Genomic DNA, 19378 nt, shown 5'->3' with positions numbered 1-19378 from the left:
CAAAGGTCATGACAGTCTAGGCCCCGATTTTACAAATATACTCATGTCAAAAATTATTCTCAACTCGTTTAGCATATAACATCCAAAGTTATTTAAAACTGTATGCTTTTTTTACTTTTTAAAAGCATATTCTTCATAGAATGTGTTGATAAAGACCTTTTGTCAATATGCCATAGAAACTTTATTCTAGAGCACAAACTGTCTTTGAGTAATTGCTCAATAACAATGAGTTGTACTCAATTACTTTTCTTGCTATAAAATCATTTTTCTTTGGAATCTTGACCAAAGATTTTAATCAACATATACTTGAAAGAATGCACTTTTAAAAAGAGTAAATACATGATTTGACATAACCCATGATGTAATGAAGTAAAGTTGTGTCTGAGGTTGAGATATGACTTAAGTATTTTCGAGATACTGAGACCAGGACAGTAGCATTACGTCATGAATTTCAACTGTTTATCTCATGATACTACCAGTAAATAAGTCAATAAAACTTTTAATTTTTATTATTCGAAATAAAGCATTATCTGCTTAAAAATAGGCATACAGTTTTGCTTTATGGAGATATAATTAACGAACACGTGGCAATGTGTAAAACAAATAAAATGAGTTTTTTTCTCTTTTTTTGGAATTATTTTTTACGCTGTTAGATATATAATCAAAATATTTCATTTCAGTTGTTATATTGCACATTGTTAGACAAAATAAACGTATATGGAATTAAACCCAAAGCAATGAACACACATATGAGTTTCAAGTCCAACCAAAACATTTTGTGATAATTCGCATCGCATAATTATAAAACTGTTTATTATTTTGTGATAGAGATTTTTTCGTGGCGAAATAACTCATTCCATTACATAAAAAACAAACTATGCCTTTATGTTGACAGGATTAATACTCAATGAATCTGCATCATTCCTTTCAAGCATAGGCCTGTGAATCTGTTGCTTTGAAGCAAATGCGTGTGAATCTGATACTTCAAGCATAGGGTGTTAATCTGATGCTTCAATCATAGGCCTGTGAATCTGATGCTTCAAGCATAGGGTGTTAATCTGATGCTTCAATCATAGGCCTGTGAATCTGATGCTTCAAGCATAGGGTGTTAATCTGATGCTTTCAAGTATAGGCCTGTGAATCTGATACTTCAAGCATAGCGTGTGAATCTGATGTTTCAATCATAGGCCTGTGAATCTGATGCTTCAAGCATAGCGTGTTAATCTGATGCTTCAATCATAGGCCTGTGAATCTGATGCTTCAAGCATAGCGTGTTAATCTGATGCTTCAATCATAGGCCTGTGAATCTGATGCTTCAAGCATAGGGTGTTAATCTGATGCTTTCAAGTATAGGCCTGTGAATCTGATACTTCAAGCATAGGGTGTTAATCTGATGCTTCAAGCATAGGGTGTTAATCTGATGCTTTCAAGTATAGGCCTGTGAATCTGATACTTCAAGCATAGCGTGTTAATCTGATGCTTCAATCATAGGCCTGTGAATCTGATGCTTCAAGCATAGGGTGTTAATCTGATGCTTTCAAGTATAGGCCTGTGAATCTGATGCTTCAAGCATAGGGTGTTAATCTGATGCTTTCAAGAATAGGCCTGTGAATCTGATGCTTCAAGCATAGGGTGTTAATCTGATGTTTCAATCATAGGCCTGTGAATCTGATGCTTCAAGCATAGCGTGTTAATCTGATGCTTCAATCATAGGCCTGTGAATCTGATGCTTCAAGCATAGGGTGTTAATCTGATGCTTTCAAGTATAGGCCTGTGAATCTGATGCTTCAAGCATAGGGTGTTAATCTGATGCTTTCAAGTATAGGCCTGTGAATCTGATACTTTAAGCATAGGGTGTTCATCTGATGCTTTCAAGTATAGGCCTGTGAATCTGATGCTTCAAGCATAGGGTGTTAATCTGATGCTTTCAAGTATAGGCCTGTGAATCTGATGCTTCAAGCATAGGGTGTTAATCTGATGCTTTCAAGTATAGGCCTGTGAATCTGATGCTTCAAGCATAGGGTGTTAATCTGATGTTTCAATCATAGGCCTGTGAATCTGATGCTTCAAGCATAGGATGTTAATCTGATGCTTCAATCATAGGCCTGTGAATCTGATGCTTCAAGCATAGCGTGTTAATCTGATGCTTCAATCATAGGCCTGTGAATCTGATGCTTCAAGCATAGCGTGTTAATCTGATGCTTCAATCATAGGCCTGTGAATCTGATGCTTCAAGCATAGGGTGTTAATCTGATGCTTTCAAGTATAGGCCTGTGAATCTGATGCTTCAAGCATAGGGTGTTAATCTGATGCTTTCAAGTATAGGCCTGTGAATCTGATACTTTAAGCATAGGGTGTTAATCTGATGCTTTCAAGTATAGGCCTGTGAATCTGATGCTTCAAGCATAGGATGTTAATCTGATGCTTTCAAGTATAGGCCTGTGAATCTGATACTTTAAGCTTAGACATGTGGATCTGATGCTTTCAATCTGATGTTTTTGAGAGAGTTTGGCCTCTATTATTCGTTGATAGTCTAAAAACAATCATATTAAAAAATACACACAGTTTTACGAATTTCTGATTGACGATAATGTGATAGCAGAATGAGTCACATATACTTGCATACATAGACGTGAGTATCAGTTTATTGAGATGTATAAGCCAGAAAAAGTTCCTTTTCCTGATGCATGAACACTAGTACTTGTATTAATGAAAATGTGATTCGGTACATAAAACGTACACAGTGTGTGTATACCACGAATTACGTCATATATGCTACGTCAGAAGGCAACATTTTGCTTAAAATAAAGACTTAAATCAAAGATAACTTTTCTTTTACTACACCATTTTAAATAAAACAAAGGGCAGTCTATGCCGCTTTAAGAGCCCAGCCTTCCTGTTATTACAGAAGTTTGATATGGTGATTGGTTTCATCAAACACTTCGACAAACCTGTTTCCAAAATAATGTTTTGACAGTGCTATGTCAGACGGCCGTATTGTGAAAAGGTTTGTCGAAGTGTTTTAAGAAACTAAACTCTCAATCAAACTCTGTTAAAAGACCCAAGACGGGGCACCATAAGTGGCATAGACTGCGCTATGTTTCATCTAAAATGGTAAAGAAATAGTGAAGTTATCTTTGTTTAAAGTCTTCATCCGAAGAAAAATATTGCCTTCCGACGTAACATTTATGACGCAATTTATCACGTGGTATACACACACTGGTACATAGCTTGCTGGGATAGTGGAGAGGAACAATCCGTTTATCAAACAACTCAGTTTATCAAACAACTAACTTATAAATAGTGTTATCACACCATTACTCAAGTCCGTGGCCGAATATTGTTCAAACTGATCAAGATTACTGTGTCACATAGTTTCAGCGGACAAGCTAAGCATTTGCCATAGCAGGAATGATCCCGCAGTAAATATCGATGCCTTTCATGAACACATCCTCGTTCAAAAACTCGTTGTGGTCGTGCAAGAGAATCGGTGTGTTATTCATCGGCGAAAATCCGATTGCGGGATAGCCAGCCTGAAAGGTACATTTTTGCTCATATTTATCGTTTTTATGGATCTATAGCATTTTCTTGTCTTCTTTAAAATCGTATCATCATAAAAATCTTATTTCACATAATTTACATAAATAATGCTGTATTTAATAGTTCACATACATATGTACCTATTTAAAATAATTTAAATAAAAATATTCTTTTATGAACATTTCACACACAAAATGCATTTATAATTTTTCATCGAATACAACGGCACTTCAAAAAGTTTTGTAATAACAAATAATATTCCATTTCACTTAAAAATTTACATCCAAAAATAATCATTCAAAAATAATGTCATGTCTGTTCACACATCAGAATATATCAAGGAACTGGTGTACATGTATAAACAAAGAGTGGTTCAATTTTGAAGTTGTATACCCCCTGTTGTATACACTGGTCAATATTAAGACTTTGTAATGGAATAAGCACTTGTGTCATTAAAATGTATTTAAGAGAATTTGCTATTCCATTAATGTAAACGTAAGAATATGTATGAAGAGTTGTCTGACATTCATGGCGTCCATAAAACATAGATTAAGGAATTTATAGCTGGTCTATCAAGTATAAAATTGTCACCGTAATGAATGGCAAAACAACAGTTGACTGTAAAGCATGTTACTAGTCTGAAGGAGTTTGTAGAAGAAGCCGAGTGTGAATTATATTAACGTTTTTTTGGATGGCATACAACTGTTGACTGTAAAGCAAGTTGATGCTCGGAAGGAGTTGATAGTTGTCAAGTTCCAATAATGTTAACGTTTTTTTGATGTCATAAAACTATTGACTGTAGAACAGTTGCTGCTTTGAAGGGGATGGTAGGGGATGTTGAGTTGGAATTGTATTCATGTTATTTAACATAAACTCTTTGAAGGACCCTCATATTTGAACATGAAACAAATAAACTATATATAAAACAGTTCACAGGCTTATGAATTTCTTTGAAACGTTTTACATCAGAAATAATGATAGGAAAAACATTTAACATACAAACGCATTTCTTTTAAAGAAGTACATGTTGCATTATCCAACTTATATTTTTTAAGATATGCACATACCTCCCGAAGAAAGCGACTGTCTGTAGCCGCTGGAAAGATCTCCTTTTCCAACTTCATTCCCCTGGAAACAAAGGCTACATGTACATATGTTCGAGGGGTAATAAAATATACGTTGAAATTTTTTATTACTTTTGAATGCGTTTCTGAGGGTAATTCCTATAATCCTTTCTAAAATTTAAGAATTTTGTCAACAAAAGTTAATCTGTCTTTGAAATAATCATTATATGACAACATTTATGGGCTGTCAAAATTGTATCTCAGAACTCCCACAGTTGAAAAAAAACAACGTTGAATGTTAATTTATTTTAAATGTTTCAAAACAGCATTTTCCTTATATACGAACTACACATCATTTTTGTATGAAACAAGAGGCCCAAAAGGGCCTATGCTCTACTGGCTGGGTTAGTGTGGTCAACATCACTGTTTTCGAAAAGAACCAACCTCTTATGGATATCTGAATACTGTACAAGTTTCATCGAGATACAATCAAAACTGAACTGTTATCATGTTCGCAAGCATTTTTTACACAATAGCATTTTTTATACTATCAAGGTCCATAATCTAATCATTTCAAGGCCCATAATCTAGGCATGCATAGGTGGATCTGGCTGGTTTTAGAAAGGAACCAAGCTCTAATGGATATCTAGATACTGTACAAGTTTCATCAAGATACAACCAAAACTGAAGGCAGTATTGTGTTAACAAGGAATTGTTTACAGACGCACTGATTTTTTATACTATCAAGGCCCATAATCTAGGCATGCATGGGTGGATCTGGCTGGTTTTCGAAAGGAACCAAGCTCTAATGGATATCTAGATACTGTACAAGTTTCATCAAGATACAACCAAAACTGAAGGCAGTATTGTGTTAACAAGGAATTGTTTACAGACGCACTGATTTTTTATACTATCAAGGCCCATAATCTAGGCATGCATGGGTGGATCTGGCTGGTTTTCGAAAGGAACCAAGCTCTAATGGATATCTAGATACTGTACAAGTTTCATCAAGATACAACCAAATCTGAAGGCAGTATCGTGTTAACAAGGAATTGTTTACAGACACACTGATTTTTCATACTATCAAGGCCCATAATCTAGGCATGCATGGGCGGATCTGGCTGGTTTTCGAAAGGAACCAAGCTCTAATGGATATTTTTTGGCCAGTACAGCTAAAAACTTCACATTCCGAAGGTTATGTTTATTCAGAATTAAAATATTTTCATTTTCTATATTTAACTTGCCAACGGTTTTTCAAATTCATTAACTTTTACATTTTAGACATGTTCTTTATTCATAAAGAGTTAAACTCGTGAATGTTAATTTTATAACTTTTATTTTGCCGAATCCTTTGTTAAACAGATACTTTATCCGTTTTTCATTTCATTTTTTCATTGTAAAAAGCAGTTTCAACGAACTGAAACTTAGCTGTTTTAAATTGTGTAAACTTGTTCTATTTCCTAAACTTACCAAGAGCAATATATGATACATTTCAATTCTTGTATTTTTGTTTAGCGTTTTGTATGTTTAAATTATGTTAAAATTTGAAATGTGAAATTCATTTGATATTTAAACTGTTGCATCGCTTTTGATGTAAATCGTAAACACACTGAAACTTTTCTTTTCATTTCCCAGGAAAGTTTGCTCACTTGTCCAACTACCATAGCATAGCCAATCAAATACATATCCAATGTATATATCAGGTTAGATCTTCAGTTGGTATAACACTTGCAGTTGCAAAGTGCAAAGCCAGACCCAAACTCACATATCTGAACAAGCTTTATGGAAGGCCTTCCACCACTGGTCCGAGTCTTCAGTGCTCGTTAACGTCTGATCCATGTTTTTCTGCAAAGGTTATTCATATCCAATATATTCAATCTTTTTAAACATAGCATATTTTCCGGGATTAATATTCTAATTTGGTAGCCTAGTAACAAATGTTATTTATGTCAGGGATGTTTTTATTTTCTTCTTCTGTTGCTCTTTAAAACTACAAATTTAAAACTACAGAATTTTGTGAGTGGATCTTCGATGGTTGAATTTGAAAAACTTTTGTTAGACGAAATTCACCAAGAGGTCTTTGAATGTAACTGAAAGGACAAGAAGTTTACAAAAGCACCGCCGTCAGTTGCCAACACAAGTACATATTCCTCGTTCGATCATGGGACATATCTTATCAATTGTTAAGTCAGAGTTCAAACAGTTTGTCAGTGGAACCATGTGCGATTTTTTACCGGAGTGATTTTTGAGTTGCAGGAAAGGTTGACCTTTTTGTATGACAACACAGCTGGCACCAAAAACTATTAAAGCACGACGAGCTAAATATGACACACGTCGAACATAAATAAAGACAATTATATAATTCCAAGAAAACTAAACAAAAACTTGCATCCTCTCTTTGTTGGACACGTGAATTTTATGAATGTGCAAAACAAAAACTGATATTTATTTCGTAGTTTATGGTATTTAAACCTTCATTATTCTGATATACCTGTGCGAAAGTGTACGTGACGTCAGTTCCTGCCTCCTTACACCATGTCTTAATCTTCTTTTCAAACTCTTTCAGATTTTGTGTCGGCGTGATTCTTATGTCGAACCCTATAATTATGATACTTTTGGTTAATACAATGAAGCAAGTACTAGTTTTGCCGAAACAGTCACAAGAAAGTTGAAATTGATGCAGGATTTATATCTTAATAGCAAAACTCAAATATTCCTGGCACTTTACCTAACAGAGGCAGGATTGAACTTTTGCCACAGATCTTGACTGGTATTCAATATTGGTCTTAATTGGATCTAAGAACGATATAGCTAATGGGATTACTTGTTATTAATAACTGACCAATAGAGTGAATGAAGTCAATGATGTATGGTCATTAGATTAACTTAAGTCGAATATTGAATACCACCCCTTACGTTTAAAAATGTAAAGGGCAAAGCTTCGTCTTAGAAATTTCATATGAAATCATGCTATCTCCTTATTTTGAAATTATACAAACATCCCGAAGAGTAAGGATGTAATGTTTTCCATCCACAACATTCTTACCAACAGAAAGTTCATTAGGCACAACATTGAACTGCACTCCACCCTGGAAAATAAAAGAAGTATACAGAATAATGTTCGCCAAACATATAAACGAACACTTTATTGAGTATGAAATTACATATTTTTAGGTTGTTCTTGAGTGTATTGTCTCTGGCAACATGTGTAATAAGTTTCATTTGAACTGATTGAAAAGTGTTTATTTCCAAGGTTAATAAGTTTCCACTATAACGTCACCGAAGACACAAACGATGCGAAGGCTATGCAAATACCCCGACGCTTTTCTTCGAAAATCAGTCATTATTCTTATTCTTTTGAAGATAATTATGAGTACATTATTTCAATAAGTTAGATACTTTTCCAAAAAAGCAAAAAGAGAGCATCTATGACTGCACAGTGTTCAGGTATTTGTGCTAGCCCAAACAGTGTAAAACTTCTTGTACTACATGCTGTTTACTTGTGAAGGTGTTTTTCTAATGCTACAGAACAACACAAGTGTATCAAAATCATTCACCTCCAACAGGGTAAGGTTGACTGTAGTAACATCACCGAGTGTAAGGCACCCAGTACTCTTCAGTCTGAAGATAATAGAAGAAGGATAGACACACATGTTAATGAACTTATGGAGAAGGCATGAAGTAGGATACACCAGTTTTATATCAACCAAAAGAACGTTATCATTAGCAATAATGTTGCTGAAAACGACAACAACATGTACCATATTGGCGACGACTGTGTCCATTTTTTTCGTTCAATGATCAATTCTCATATCAGATATATAACCAGTCCACCTCTTTCCATGCAATAATTAGCGTGCAGATAAATAAAGGTAATACTTAAATATACAAACGACACTTATTCAATATAAAACTTGACAATAAATAAGGGTACACAACAGTTACTTAACTAAACAGATATTGAAACAATACATAGTTCACTGTTTGCATACATTATTAATAATTCCAATAACTCCAGTAATAGGTGCAGTAACTTTCTTACATTTATATCTGTCTGTCCAAGCACTGATGAATGCTGCAGTGTTGCAATAGGTGACAAAACATTTGGAAATTATGGGGTTTTAATTGTTTAAAGGTATGTGAATATATTGTCAACTGCTTGATATTACAAAATTAAAACAGATAATATTATTATGACCAATTTAATTTCTGTTGATCATGCCTTACTTTTTCTCTTCCATTCCTCGATAATCTAGGAAGCTGTTTATGACCTTTCTCTGTAATATAAGTAAGAGTAAACACTATTGCATTTAACAAGTTAACAGTCTTAAAACACTATTGTATTTAACAAGTTAACAGTCTTAAAACACTATTGTATTTAACAAGTTAACAGAGTAAACACTATTGCATTTAACAAGTTTACAGACTAATAACTATTGCACTTTACTATTTTACAGATTAAACACTATTGCACTCTACTATTTTACAGATTAAACACTATTGCACTCTACTATTTTACAGATTAAACACTATTGCACTCTACTATTTCACAGACTATACATTATTGCACTCTATTATTTTACAGATTAAACACTATTGCACTCTACCTATTTCACAGACTATACACTATTGCACTCTACTATTTTACAGACTAAACACTATTGCACTCTACCTATTTCACAGACTAAACACTATTGCACTCTTACCTTTCATAGATGAACACTATTGCAGTCTACTATTTCACAGACTAAACACTAATGCACTCTACTATTTTACAGATTGAACACTATTGCACTCTACTATTCTGCAGACTAAACACTATTGCACTCTACTATTTCACAGACTATACACTATTGCACTATACTATTTTACAGATTAAACACTATTGCACTCTACTATTCTGCAGACTAAACACTATTGCACTCTACTATTTCACAGATTAAACACTATTGCACTCTACTATTCTGCAGACTAAACACTATTGCACTCTACTATTTCACAGACTATACACTAATGCACTCTACTATTTTACAGATTAAACACTATTGCACTCTACTATTCTGCAGATTAAACACTATTGCACTCTACTATTTCACAGACTATACACTATTGCACTATACTATTTCACAGACTAAACACTATTGCACTCTACTATTTCACAGACTAAACACTAATGCACTCTACTATTTTACAGATTAAACACTATTGCACTCTACTATTCTGCAGACTAAACACTATTGCACTCTACTATTTCACAGACTATACACTTTTTGCACTATACTATTTCACAGACTAAACACTATTGCACTATACTATTTCACAGACTAAACACTATTGCACTCTACTATTCTGCAGACTAAACACTATTGCACTCTACTATTTCACAGACTATACACTATTGCACTATACTATTTCACAGACTATAAACACTATTGCACTCTACAATTTCACAGACTATACACTATTGCACTATACTATTTCACAGACTAAACACTATTGCACTCTACTATTCTGCAGACTAAACACTATTGCACTCTACTATTCAGCAGACTTAACACTATTGCACTATACTATTTCACAGACTAAACACTAATGCACTCTACTATTTTACAGATTAAACACTATTGCACTCTACTATTCTGCAGACTAAACACTATTGCACTCTACTATTTCACAGACTATACACTATTGCACTCTACTATTTCACAGACTAAACACTATTGCACTCTACTATTTCACAGACTAAACACTAATGCACTCTACTATTTTACAGATTAAACACTATTGCACTCTACTATTCTGCAGACTAAACACTATTGCACTCTACTATTTCACAGACTATACACCTTTTGCACTATACTATTTCACAGACTAAACACTATTGCACTCTACTATTTCACAGACTAAACACTATTGCACTCTACTATTCTGCAGACTAAACACTATTGCACTCTACTATTTCACAGACTATACACTATTGCACTATACTATTTCACAGACTATAAACACTATTGCACTCTACAATTTCACAGACTATACACTATTGCACTATACTATTTCACAGACTAAACACTATTGCACTCTACTATTCTGCAGACTAAACACTATTGCACTCTACTATTCAGCAGACTTAACACTATTGCACTATACTATTTCACAGACTAAACACTATTGCACTCTACTATTTTGCAGACTAAACACTATTGATTTCTATAATTTAATAGAGTAAACACTACTGCATTCCTTTTAACAAGTAAATAGACTGAATACTGTTGAATTTAACAATTTAACAGAGTAAACACTATTGCATTTCTAAAACTACCTCATTTAACAAATTAAAAAGAAAAACAATATTTTTCAACAATTGTGAAGAGTAAAGCAGTTGTATTTAGCAAGTTAACACATTAAAAACTATTGGATTTAAAGCTGCACTCTCACAGATTGAACGTTTTGACAACTTTTTAATTTTTTGTCTTGGAACGAGCCAATTTTTGCAAAAAATCCATGGAAACCAGTTATATAAGACTGCTGACAAAAAATTAGATCGCAGATTTTATATTTAAGTTAAAAAATTGCTGTTTTATGCAGTTTTCCTAAACCGTCCGTAACGGTTTAAGCCATAAAACATTAATTTTCGATCGAAAAAATATGAAAATCTGCTATCTGATCTTTTCTTAGCAATCTAATATAACTGATTTGCAGATATTTATGCAAAACTTTGATCTTTCCTACACAAAAAATAAAAAAAAGATGTAAAAATGGTAAATCTGTGATGTGAGAGTGCAACTGTAACACTTATCTGTTCAACAGTTTTAGTGTCAAGAAATAACTATGTTTCCAAATTTAGCTAAATGTATATATTTTGTTTTTCTCTCTGATTCCACATCATCATTTCACTAGTTTTACAATAATTTGTAACAATTAAATGTTTTTAAAGGAAACATGAATTGAATTGAATCATGTTGTGGTCTGTATGTTTAGAACTTAATTTCCTAAACCTAAATTAGTTTACTTTTTTTAATTCAAAAGAGAAGTGGAATACAATCATTTATACCAGTTTCTCAGCAGCTGTATTTTCAATGAATCTTGACCCATGGCCAGGGTTGCCACGACAGCGAACCATAACCCCTGAAATGAAATTTTCCCTTAAATCAAATCTTGAGCCATAATTTTCTTTAGTTTACATTAATGTTTAAGACAGTCTCACACACATAAAACATTCAAAAACTAGAAAAAGTGCACTGGAAATGGTTAAATAACCAATTTGATTAACGAAATATATATTAAGAAACAATGCTCAAAAAAGACATGGTACATTTACTTGTACTTCTATCTTAACTTACACCAAGGAGATCTCTCGCCATAGAAGACAGTAAACGCATCAGTTGGGTTTGCAAGTCCTACAAAGGTCCAGAATAAAGCACATTATTCTACATAATAAATGGTTCAGCATGTAATTATAACTCATTTTTATTATGCATTGCAAGTTTGAAATCATTTTATAAAGGTAAGTAATTACTAAGAATGCAAGACAATGAATTTTGCCTTTCTGAAGGATTATTCTGCCAGAATCTTCGACATTTATGTCATGTACGTATATATATCAGGGATTCTAACAGTTTGTAATTGTCAGTGCGGTAAAAACGCCGGGGTATATTTAAGCGTGATTGTTTCATGTCTAAAGCAGGCTAAAGGGGCTTAGACAACGTTTGGAATGGTTTTAAAGGATAATATCAAATCAAAGCATTTCCTACAGCTTCTGGTGAAAATATTCTCACAAATAGAGAATCTTTTCCTCTGTAAAATAGTCTTAAAGGGACTGTGTCACAGATTGGCACCAAAATTATTTTTTTTCTGTAACAAACCTCAGGACAATTATCTAATAGAATGTGTTACGCTTTGATATCATAATTGTTAAAAAAGGTACCAAAATGTAAAAAAAAATTGTGTCGGAGACCGGGTTCGAACCCGCGTCGCCAAAATTGTAGTCCAGCGTCTTACTCACTGCGCTACAAAGGCTTATTCTAATTGGGTGACACAATTAAGCTATACACCTACCTCGGTAATAACACATGATAACACCGAATAGCCAATCACGCATAAGTAATGAATTCTACCTGGTAGACAAACCCAGTAATCTTTTTTAATGGAAAAATACGAAATAACTGCTAAACTTAAATAAATTGTAAACTATGTGTTACTTCAGTTAGTAAGTTTCAATGCATTGTACACATCGATGCCAAGTTTATGTCAGTTTTCGACAATTTTCTTTCTTTTATTTCGCTATTTTATCATACATGAGACAGCCCCTTTAAGTTATAAGCCTTTAATCCTGATATCAGGATAAGTTCTGAAATATATAATTTTAGAAAGTATATCAACGATGTGTCAAACTGATCTAGGATGGCCGTGATTGTTTTCAATAAAAAGTTATATATTCTCTGATATTTACATTCAATGATTATTTGCAGGCATAAGTTAACATACCTTCATCGAGGGCGAAGCCAATATTGAGTTTCTTGAACTCTTCATGCTTGATAAACAACTTCATTCCGAGTATTCCACCAATCTCCTCATCTGAAAACAAACACAACACTATAACATCAAGCATTTCATTCAAGAGAAACACTGATATCTTGTTCGTAATATCTGTAATGGAAATGAATTTTCTTAAAAAATGCATGTGTATATGAGTAAGCTAATCCATTAGACTTACTTTATTCAAAACATTTTTGCAGACGTAAAACAGTAACAAAAGCACAAAAAGTGGTTGCCAACGTTCAACTGTTGTCGTCTTTCATTAAATTGATCAAAGGGCAAGATTTGACTAGTAAAGCCAAAGATATAGACATCGATACATTTAAACTTAAAGTCAAAGGTAAAGGTCGGACACCACTAAATAAATTTCCTATATATTCTATAGTAAATGTACCAATTCGCACTAAAGATAGCACTGATTTCAAGGCCTTGACGACTCTCAACACTATATTTGGAAGAAAGCTTCACATGTGTACTTAACAACTTAAGAAATATTAGTTACGTTTCACAAAGGAAAAAAGTGGTTGAACGTCACCACTGAACGTAACCACGGTAATGTGTGAGGAAAAACAATGCGATGAAAAAATGTTAACAAAAAGTAGATCAAGTAGATCCAGCATGCTCAGCCCGTTTTTGAAATCACAAGCCATTCAGCTTCAAAACGTATACAGATGGAAGTAAGCTGATGGTATAGAGCTGGTATAACCATGCTTTCATAGACAGTCTCGTGTGAATTAAAGCACAATCCAATGAGTAGGCACTTCTGAGTTGGTGTAATTTGCCTGTTTAACCTGTAAGCTTTTTTCAACAATGGCCAAGGTTTAAAGTTTTTGCACAAAACCAAGGTTTTTGCAGTTGCTTATTATCCCGCGCTTAAAGCATACACGTGCATATTCTAGATATGGTTCTATTTTTGGCTAAAGACATGACTGTCAGCTTAAACTGCGGCCTAAGCGACTGTCACAACCCAAGAGCAACTATTTTAAGACAACAACGTGAGCCATTAATGAAAAGGAATGTCACTTTCAGGTCATACAAGGTTTAGAACTTTGCCAACAAATCATTTAACGAACATATTTCCCATGAACCGTTCCATCTTGCTTGCCCATACCTTTGAGGACATAGACGATATATATTGGGGCTCACAAACATCTATTGAAACAAGTCATTGATGGGCATGCCCCAGTAAAACAGAAATGCCCAAAAAGGAATGCACCTCCTTACATGAATTCTAGGTAACGTAAATTTATTTACAAGGCTCGTCAAGCAAGAAACACCTATAGCAGACATCAGAACATTAAAACTGTTACACTGAGTTAAAGCTGGTTAAACTACACAAAGTTTAGAAATCTTTAACCAAGATCAAAAAATAATCTATAGCTGTTTATTTCCAAGAACAATGTAGTGGAGGACCTAAATCTAAAGACTTCTGCCCGACAATTAAACTTTTTCTCTTACAGAAACCTACAAATAAATCGGATATCCCAATAATACTCAGAGACAGCATAGGAAATTTGGTTTCTGGTCAAAAGCTGGTGGTGAATAAAATAATAAAATGAACTCATTTTACATCAATATAGCCGAAAATATTGGAATATCTGGATCTCAGCGTAATGATAAACACCCTCGTCTTGACAAAATACAGGAAAATTGCCAAATGTCACCTGACTTTCATTTTACCCCGGTCACCGATAGATATTGGAAAATATATTGACAGGTTAAATCGAAAAAAAAAGGGTATAGATCTGATTCCTCCCCAAAACATCACTGCTGGCAAAGATACTTTAAAAGTTCCCCTCCGAAACATGGCCTACTATTCACCTACCTATCTGCATGGTGCTGATGCTGATGATGATGTAATCTGAATAAGTTTATACCTGGGACAAACGTGAGATGTATGGTCCTTTTGAAAGACAATCCCTTAGCTTTAAGTTTCCGGATTGCTTCCAAATACCTTAAACATAAAACAGAACCGAATTATCACAAGTCGCTCAAAGCAAAAATAGATTAATTAACAAATGCCTTTGGATGAGCCATGTACAACAATCCACTCAATAAAAAATATGAGCAAAGACAGAAAGATGAAAAACAAACTTACTGAATGCCTACACATTTCATGTCCTGAAACAAATAGGACAACCTTCGTCAAAACACATGTTCAAAACGCTAAAATCGAAGGTTTGTATATTAAAATAATAAATGGTTGTGCACTAAATGCATTTAGCTTACTCTGTTATGAAAGGTACAGTGTAGCACTATAGACCAATCCTCATTTTATGAAACTGCGATTGTTCCTAATAAGAACTATGATTGAAGTTGGCTAGAAAGTTTTGATAACAACTGTAATTAATTTTGAAATAAGACTAATGAAATAAAGAAAGAGCATTGATTTTCCAATCATTCTAATTTCTGTGTCCTGTGACCCTTTACTTGTTTTCCAGTAATGCCTATGTATCTGTACCCTTTGTTTCGATTTCCCAATAACACTAATACCTGCGTTTCCTTTAGCAAGCTACTGTAAATTATTTCGAAATTAGAATTATGTATCAAAACATAGTTTGGGTTTTCCATTAATTCTAAGATCTGTATTCTCTTTGTTTTGTTTTTTTCAAATGCTTGCGTTGCCTTGTTTTGATTTCCAACAATTTCCTTATATCTGTGTCCCCATTGCATTGATTTTAAAATCAATTTAATTATGGCGTTCCCCTTGTGCTGGTTTTTCAATGCTTCTTGTATTTTTGTTCTCCTTATCGATTTTCCAATAATTCTAATACTTGTGCCCCCTTGTATCGATTTTCAAATGATTCTAATACTTGTGCCCCCTTGTATAGATTTTCCAATAATTCTAATACTTGTGCCCCCTTGGATCGATTTTCCAATAATTCTAATACTTGTGCCCCCTTGTATCGATTTTCCAATAATTCTAATACCTGTGCCCCCTTGTATCAAATTTCCAATAATTCTAATACTTGTGCCCCCTTGGATCGATTTTCCAATAATTCTAATACTTGTGCCCCCTTGGATCGATTTTCCAATAATTCTAATACTTGTGCCCCCATGGATCGATTTTCCAATAATTCTAATACTTGTGCCCCCTTGTATCGATTTTCCAATAATTCTAATACTTGTGCCCCCTTGTATCGATTTTCCAATACTTCTAATACTTGTGCCCCCCCCCCCAACCTGTATCGATTTTCCAATAATTTTAATACTTGTGTTCCCCTTGCATAGATTTTCCAATAATCCTAATACCTGTGCCGCAGACTGTGTTCCCTTTTGCAGACTACTTTAATTAATTTTGAAATAAGAATAATATGTTCAAGAAATAGCATTGTTTTTTTCAGTTAGTCTTATACCTGCGTTCCTCTTGAAATTGTTTTCAAACTATTCTAATACCTGTTTCCCCCTTGAATTTGTTTTCAAATATTTCTTTTACCTGTTTTCCCTTGTATTAATTTTCCAATAATTCTATTACCTGTGTCCCCCTTGCATAGATGTCACCATTTGGCATCTTATCTGCACTAAAGGGCTCAACCTTCCACTCTTTCTGTAAACATACATTTTATTTTTTGACAAATGAGATTCTTTTATGAATCATAAGATGTTGCAAGAGGAACAGGTTTTAAGATATTGCCAAGGTTCTTGCATACCACACCTGTCAGCGCTGATGATGACACCAATGCTTTCACAATAATTGTTTTCCTTAAAGCTGCACTCTCACACATTGAACATTTTATCAAGCCAATTTAAGCGAAAATGCATGGAAACCAGTCATATCAGACTGCTGACAAAAAATTAGATAACAGTTTTTTTATTTAAGTTAAAAAAATGATGTTTTATGCATTTTTCTTAAACCGTTAATAACGCTTGTAGCCATAAAACATTAATTTTCGAACGGAAACATGAAAATCTGCAATCTGATCTTTTGTCAGCAGTCTTATATCACTGGTTTGCTAATATTTACACAAAAATTTGCTCATTCCAAGACAAAGAATAAAAAAGTTGTAAAAACAGTAAATCTGTGAGAGTGCAGCTTACAAAGGTCAAAAATGTTAAAAACCTTGAATAAATTTTGATGGATTTTTTTTGATGGAAAACGTCAAGAAGTTAATGAGATATTGACTTTCGTGTGCTTACATGCAAAATGTTAACCAGGATGAGACGCCGACACCTATGTCAATTTGAGTAGTGAAGCTCTCATATTTTTTAAACAGTTGAGCTAATAATGATTCAACACTTGCCATGTTTGATACTTTTAATAAAGACAATATCAATCATTGTAGCTTTAATCTACTTTTGCAACAATATTTTCACTATCATTGGGACTTTCAAGTTATATTTAAGGCAGCCAAGAAATAGTCTTAACACTTTGAAACAAACTATATATAATTTTAAAACAGAACTAATGACTATGCCACTTTAATAACAACATCCACTTACTGGGTAGACTGGCACCACGTCTGTGTGAGAGTTCAATAAGATGGTTGGCAATCCAGGCTCCTTTCCCACCAATGTCATTATCAGAATCTTTCTTCCTTCATGGACCTGCATAATTACATAAATGTTTCTTGTAATAAATGTAAAGGCAAAGGTGTCCTGTATTCAGCACTCTCTGTTAGAGAGGTCAACAAGATTGTTGGTTAAACAAAACTGTTCCTTCCCATGTACCTTCATGAAAATGAATATTGTTATAATACCATTTATTTACATTAACAAATTTTTTACATGTTCATTCTGGCATGAATGTTTCTAATTATTCATCCAAGGTTCGCGTTATACTTACCTCTACTACTTTACTTGGTAGCCCAATGTCTTTCGCCATCTTTTCAAGAAATGCAATCGCTCCATCTGTAAAACACAACAGATCCTGAATTATAATGTGTTTTGTATGATTTTACCTACATGTAGTTTTGCTAAACAAGAATATTTCTGCAAAATCTATAGTCACTTGTTTCCCAAAAATTTAAAATAAAAAACAACAAAATAGAAATCTTGTTTGTGCAGATGTTAAAATAGTTGTCTTTGAATTCTGTTGTGCTGATTGTTCAGAACTTTGTTCAAGGAAACAATCTTCTTAGCGTTATTGCTGTTCACTTTCAAATCTTTAATGCTCTGCAATAGATGTACTAAGTCTTGAAATATTTAGTATTTGAAACAAGCTTTGTATATATACTAAAGTAAGGATGATAAATAAGTTTACAATCTTGAAAGGAATGATTCATTAAAATTAGGGACTGACTTTGGTACACAGTCTTTATTGTTGTTTTATTTTCATCATGTTTATTGTTTCGTTCACATCTCAACTCTCAATAATCATTGTATTTCCTTGGGCAGTTGAGGATGTTTTGACGTCCGAATTGATGACCTTACCATAATCAGGCTCAGGGTGGACAGTTTTGATCCTCAAATATTCTCTAAAGAGAGTGACAGCTTTATCCTCCACTTTCGCATGTTTTCTTTGTCCTTTTGTTGGCATTCTGTGGTGAGATATTCTCAGGATTCAGTGTATTTACAGCAGGAAATTTATCTTGTTTCCTTACTTTCGCTTTGAAATTCGGACAGATGTTTAGACATTGACTATGTCGTGAAACTTGCAAATGGCTACATGACACCATTTTTTTAATATGATACGCAGTGAACTCCCCTAACACGATTTTCTCAATTAACACCAAATATAATATGCTTTCCGCTGATTGATAGAGATTTCGTAATTAAATAAAACGATATGCCACTTACTTAAACATTAGAAATTCAATTTGATATTTTCACTGTCTTATGCATGTTAGCCCCTTTTACGTACTGTATAACTGCAGTGCACACAAAACAAGATGTGGACAATATGGCACTTTTTTGAAAACCCTACAATAAAACTAGCATTTGATATCCTTTTTAGGCTTGTATGTATATTAAGATTTTTTTTCAGTTCAACACAAAAGTACACTTCACAAAGTACACAGATTATACTTCACTTATGTCTACGCCACTTGTGAAATATAGCTTTTGATTTTCACACGGTGAAAAATACACCTTACACTGTAACAAACTATTGCCCTTTATTCTAATTGACTCTTTTCTAACTTTATAGCATAAATAAAAAATCCTAAAGTGTTTTAACTCGGGATCACATAATCATTTTTTCACTAGTGTTACTGGTAGTCACCAGGTACCACTGAGTACCAGTGAAAACATTGCTTTTTGTAATCAATTAATTGGTAAGATAAATTTTGATTTTAAAC

General features: G+C 33.7%; 1 protein-coding gene across 1 annotated transcript; it reads right to left on the bottom strand.

Moving 5' to 3' along the window:
- Positions 1–494: 494 nt before the first annotated feature.
- Positions 495–18714, bottom strand: LOC128217993 (aminoacylase-1-like). Its single transcript, XM_052925482.1, has 16 exons — positions 18513–18714; positions 17926–17990; positions 17583–17687; positions 16618–16689; positions 15241–15263; positions 15020–15096; positions 13092–13181; positions 11948–12004; positions 11659–11732; positions 8832–8881; positions 8162–8225; positions 7651–7693; positions 7096–7202; positions 6370–6449; positions 4608–4668; positions 495–3533 (listed from the first exon to the last, which is right to left on the bottom strand). Exons 1-16 carry the CDS (start codon positions 18616–18618, stop codon positions 3390–3392), a joined length of 1218 nt encoding a protein of 405 aa, XP_052781442.1. The 5' UTR covers positions 18619–18714; the 3' UTR covers positions 495–3389.
- Between the last annotated feature and the right edge of the window lie 664 nt (positions 18715–19378).

This window comes from Mya arenaria, chromosome 14, assembly GCF_026914265.1.
Source record: "Mya arenaria isolate MELC-2E11 chromosome 14, ASM2691426v1".
Taxonomy (NCBI): domain Eukaryota; kingdom Metazoa; phylum Mollusca; class Bivalvia; order Myida; family Myidae; genus Mya; species Mya arenaria.
This window is presented reverse-complemented; position numbering and strand designations above follow the sequence as displayed.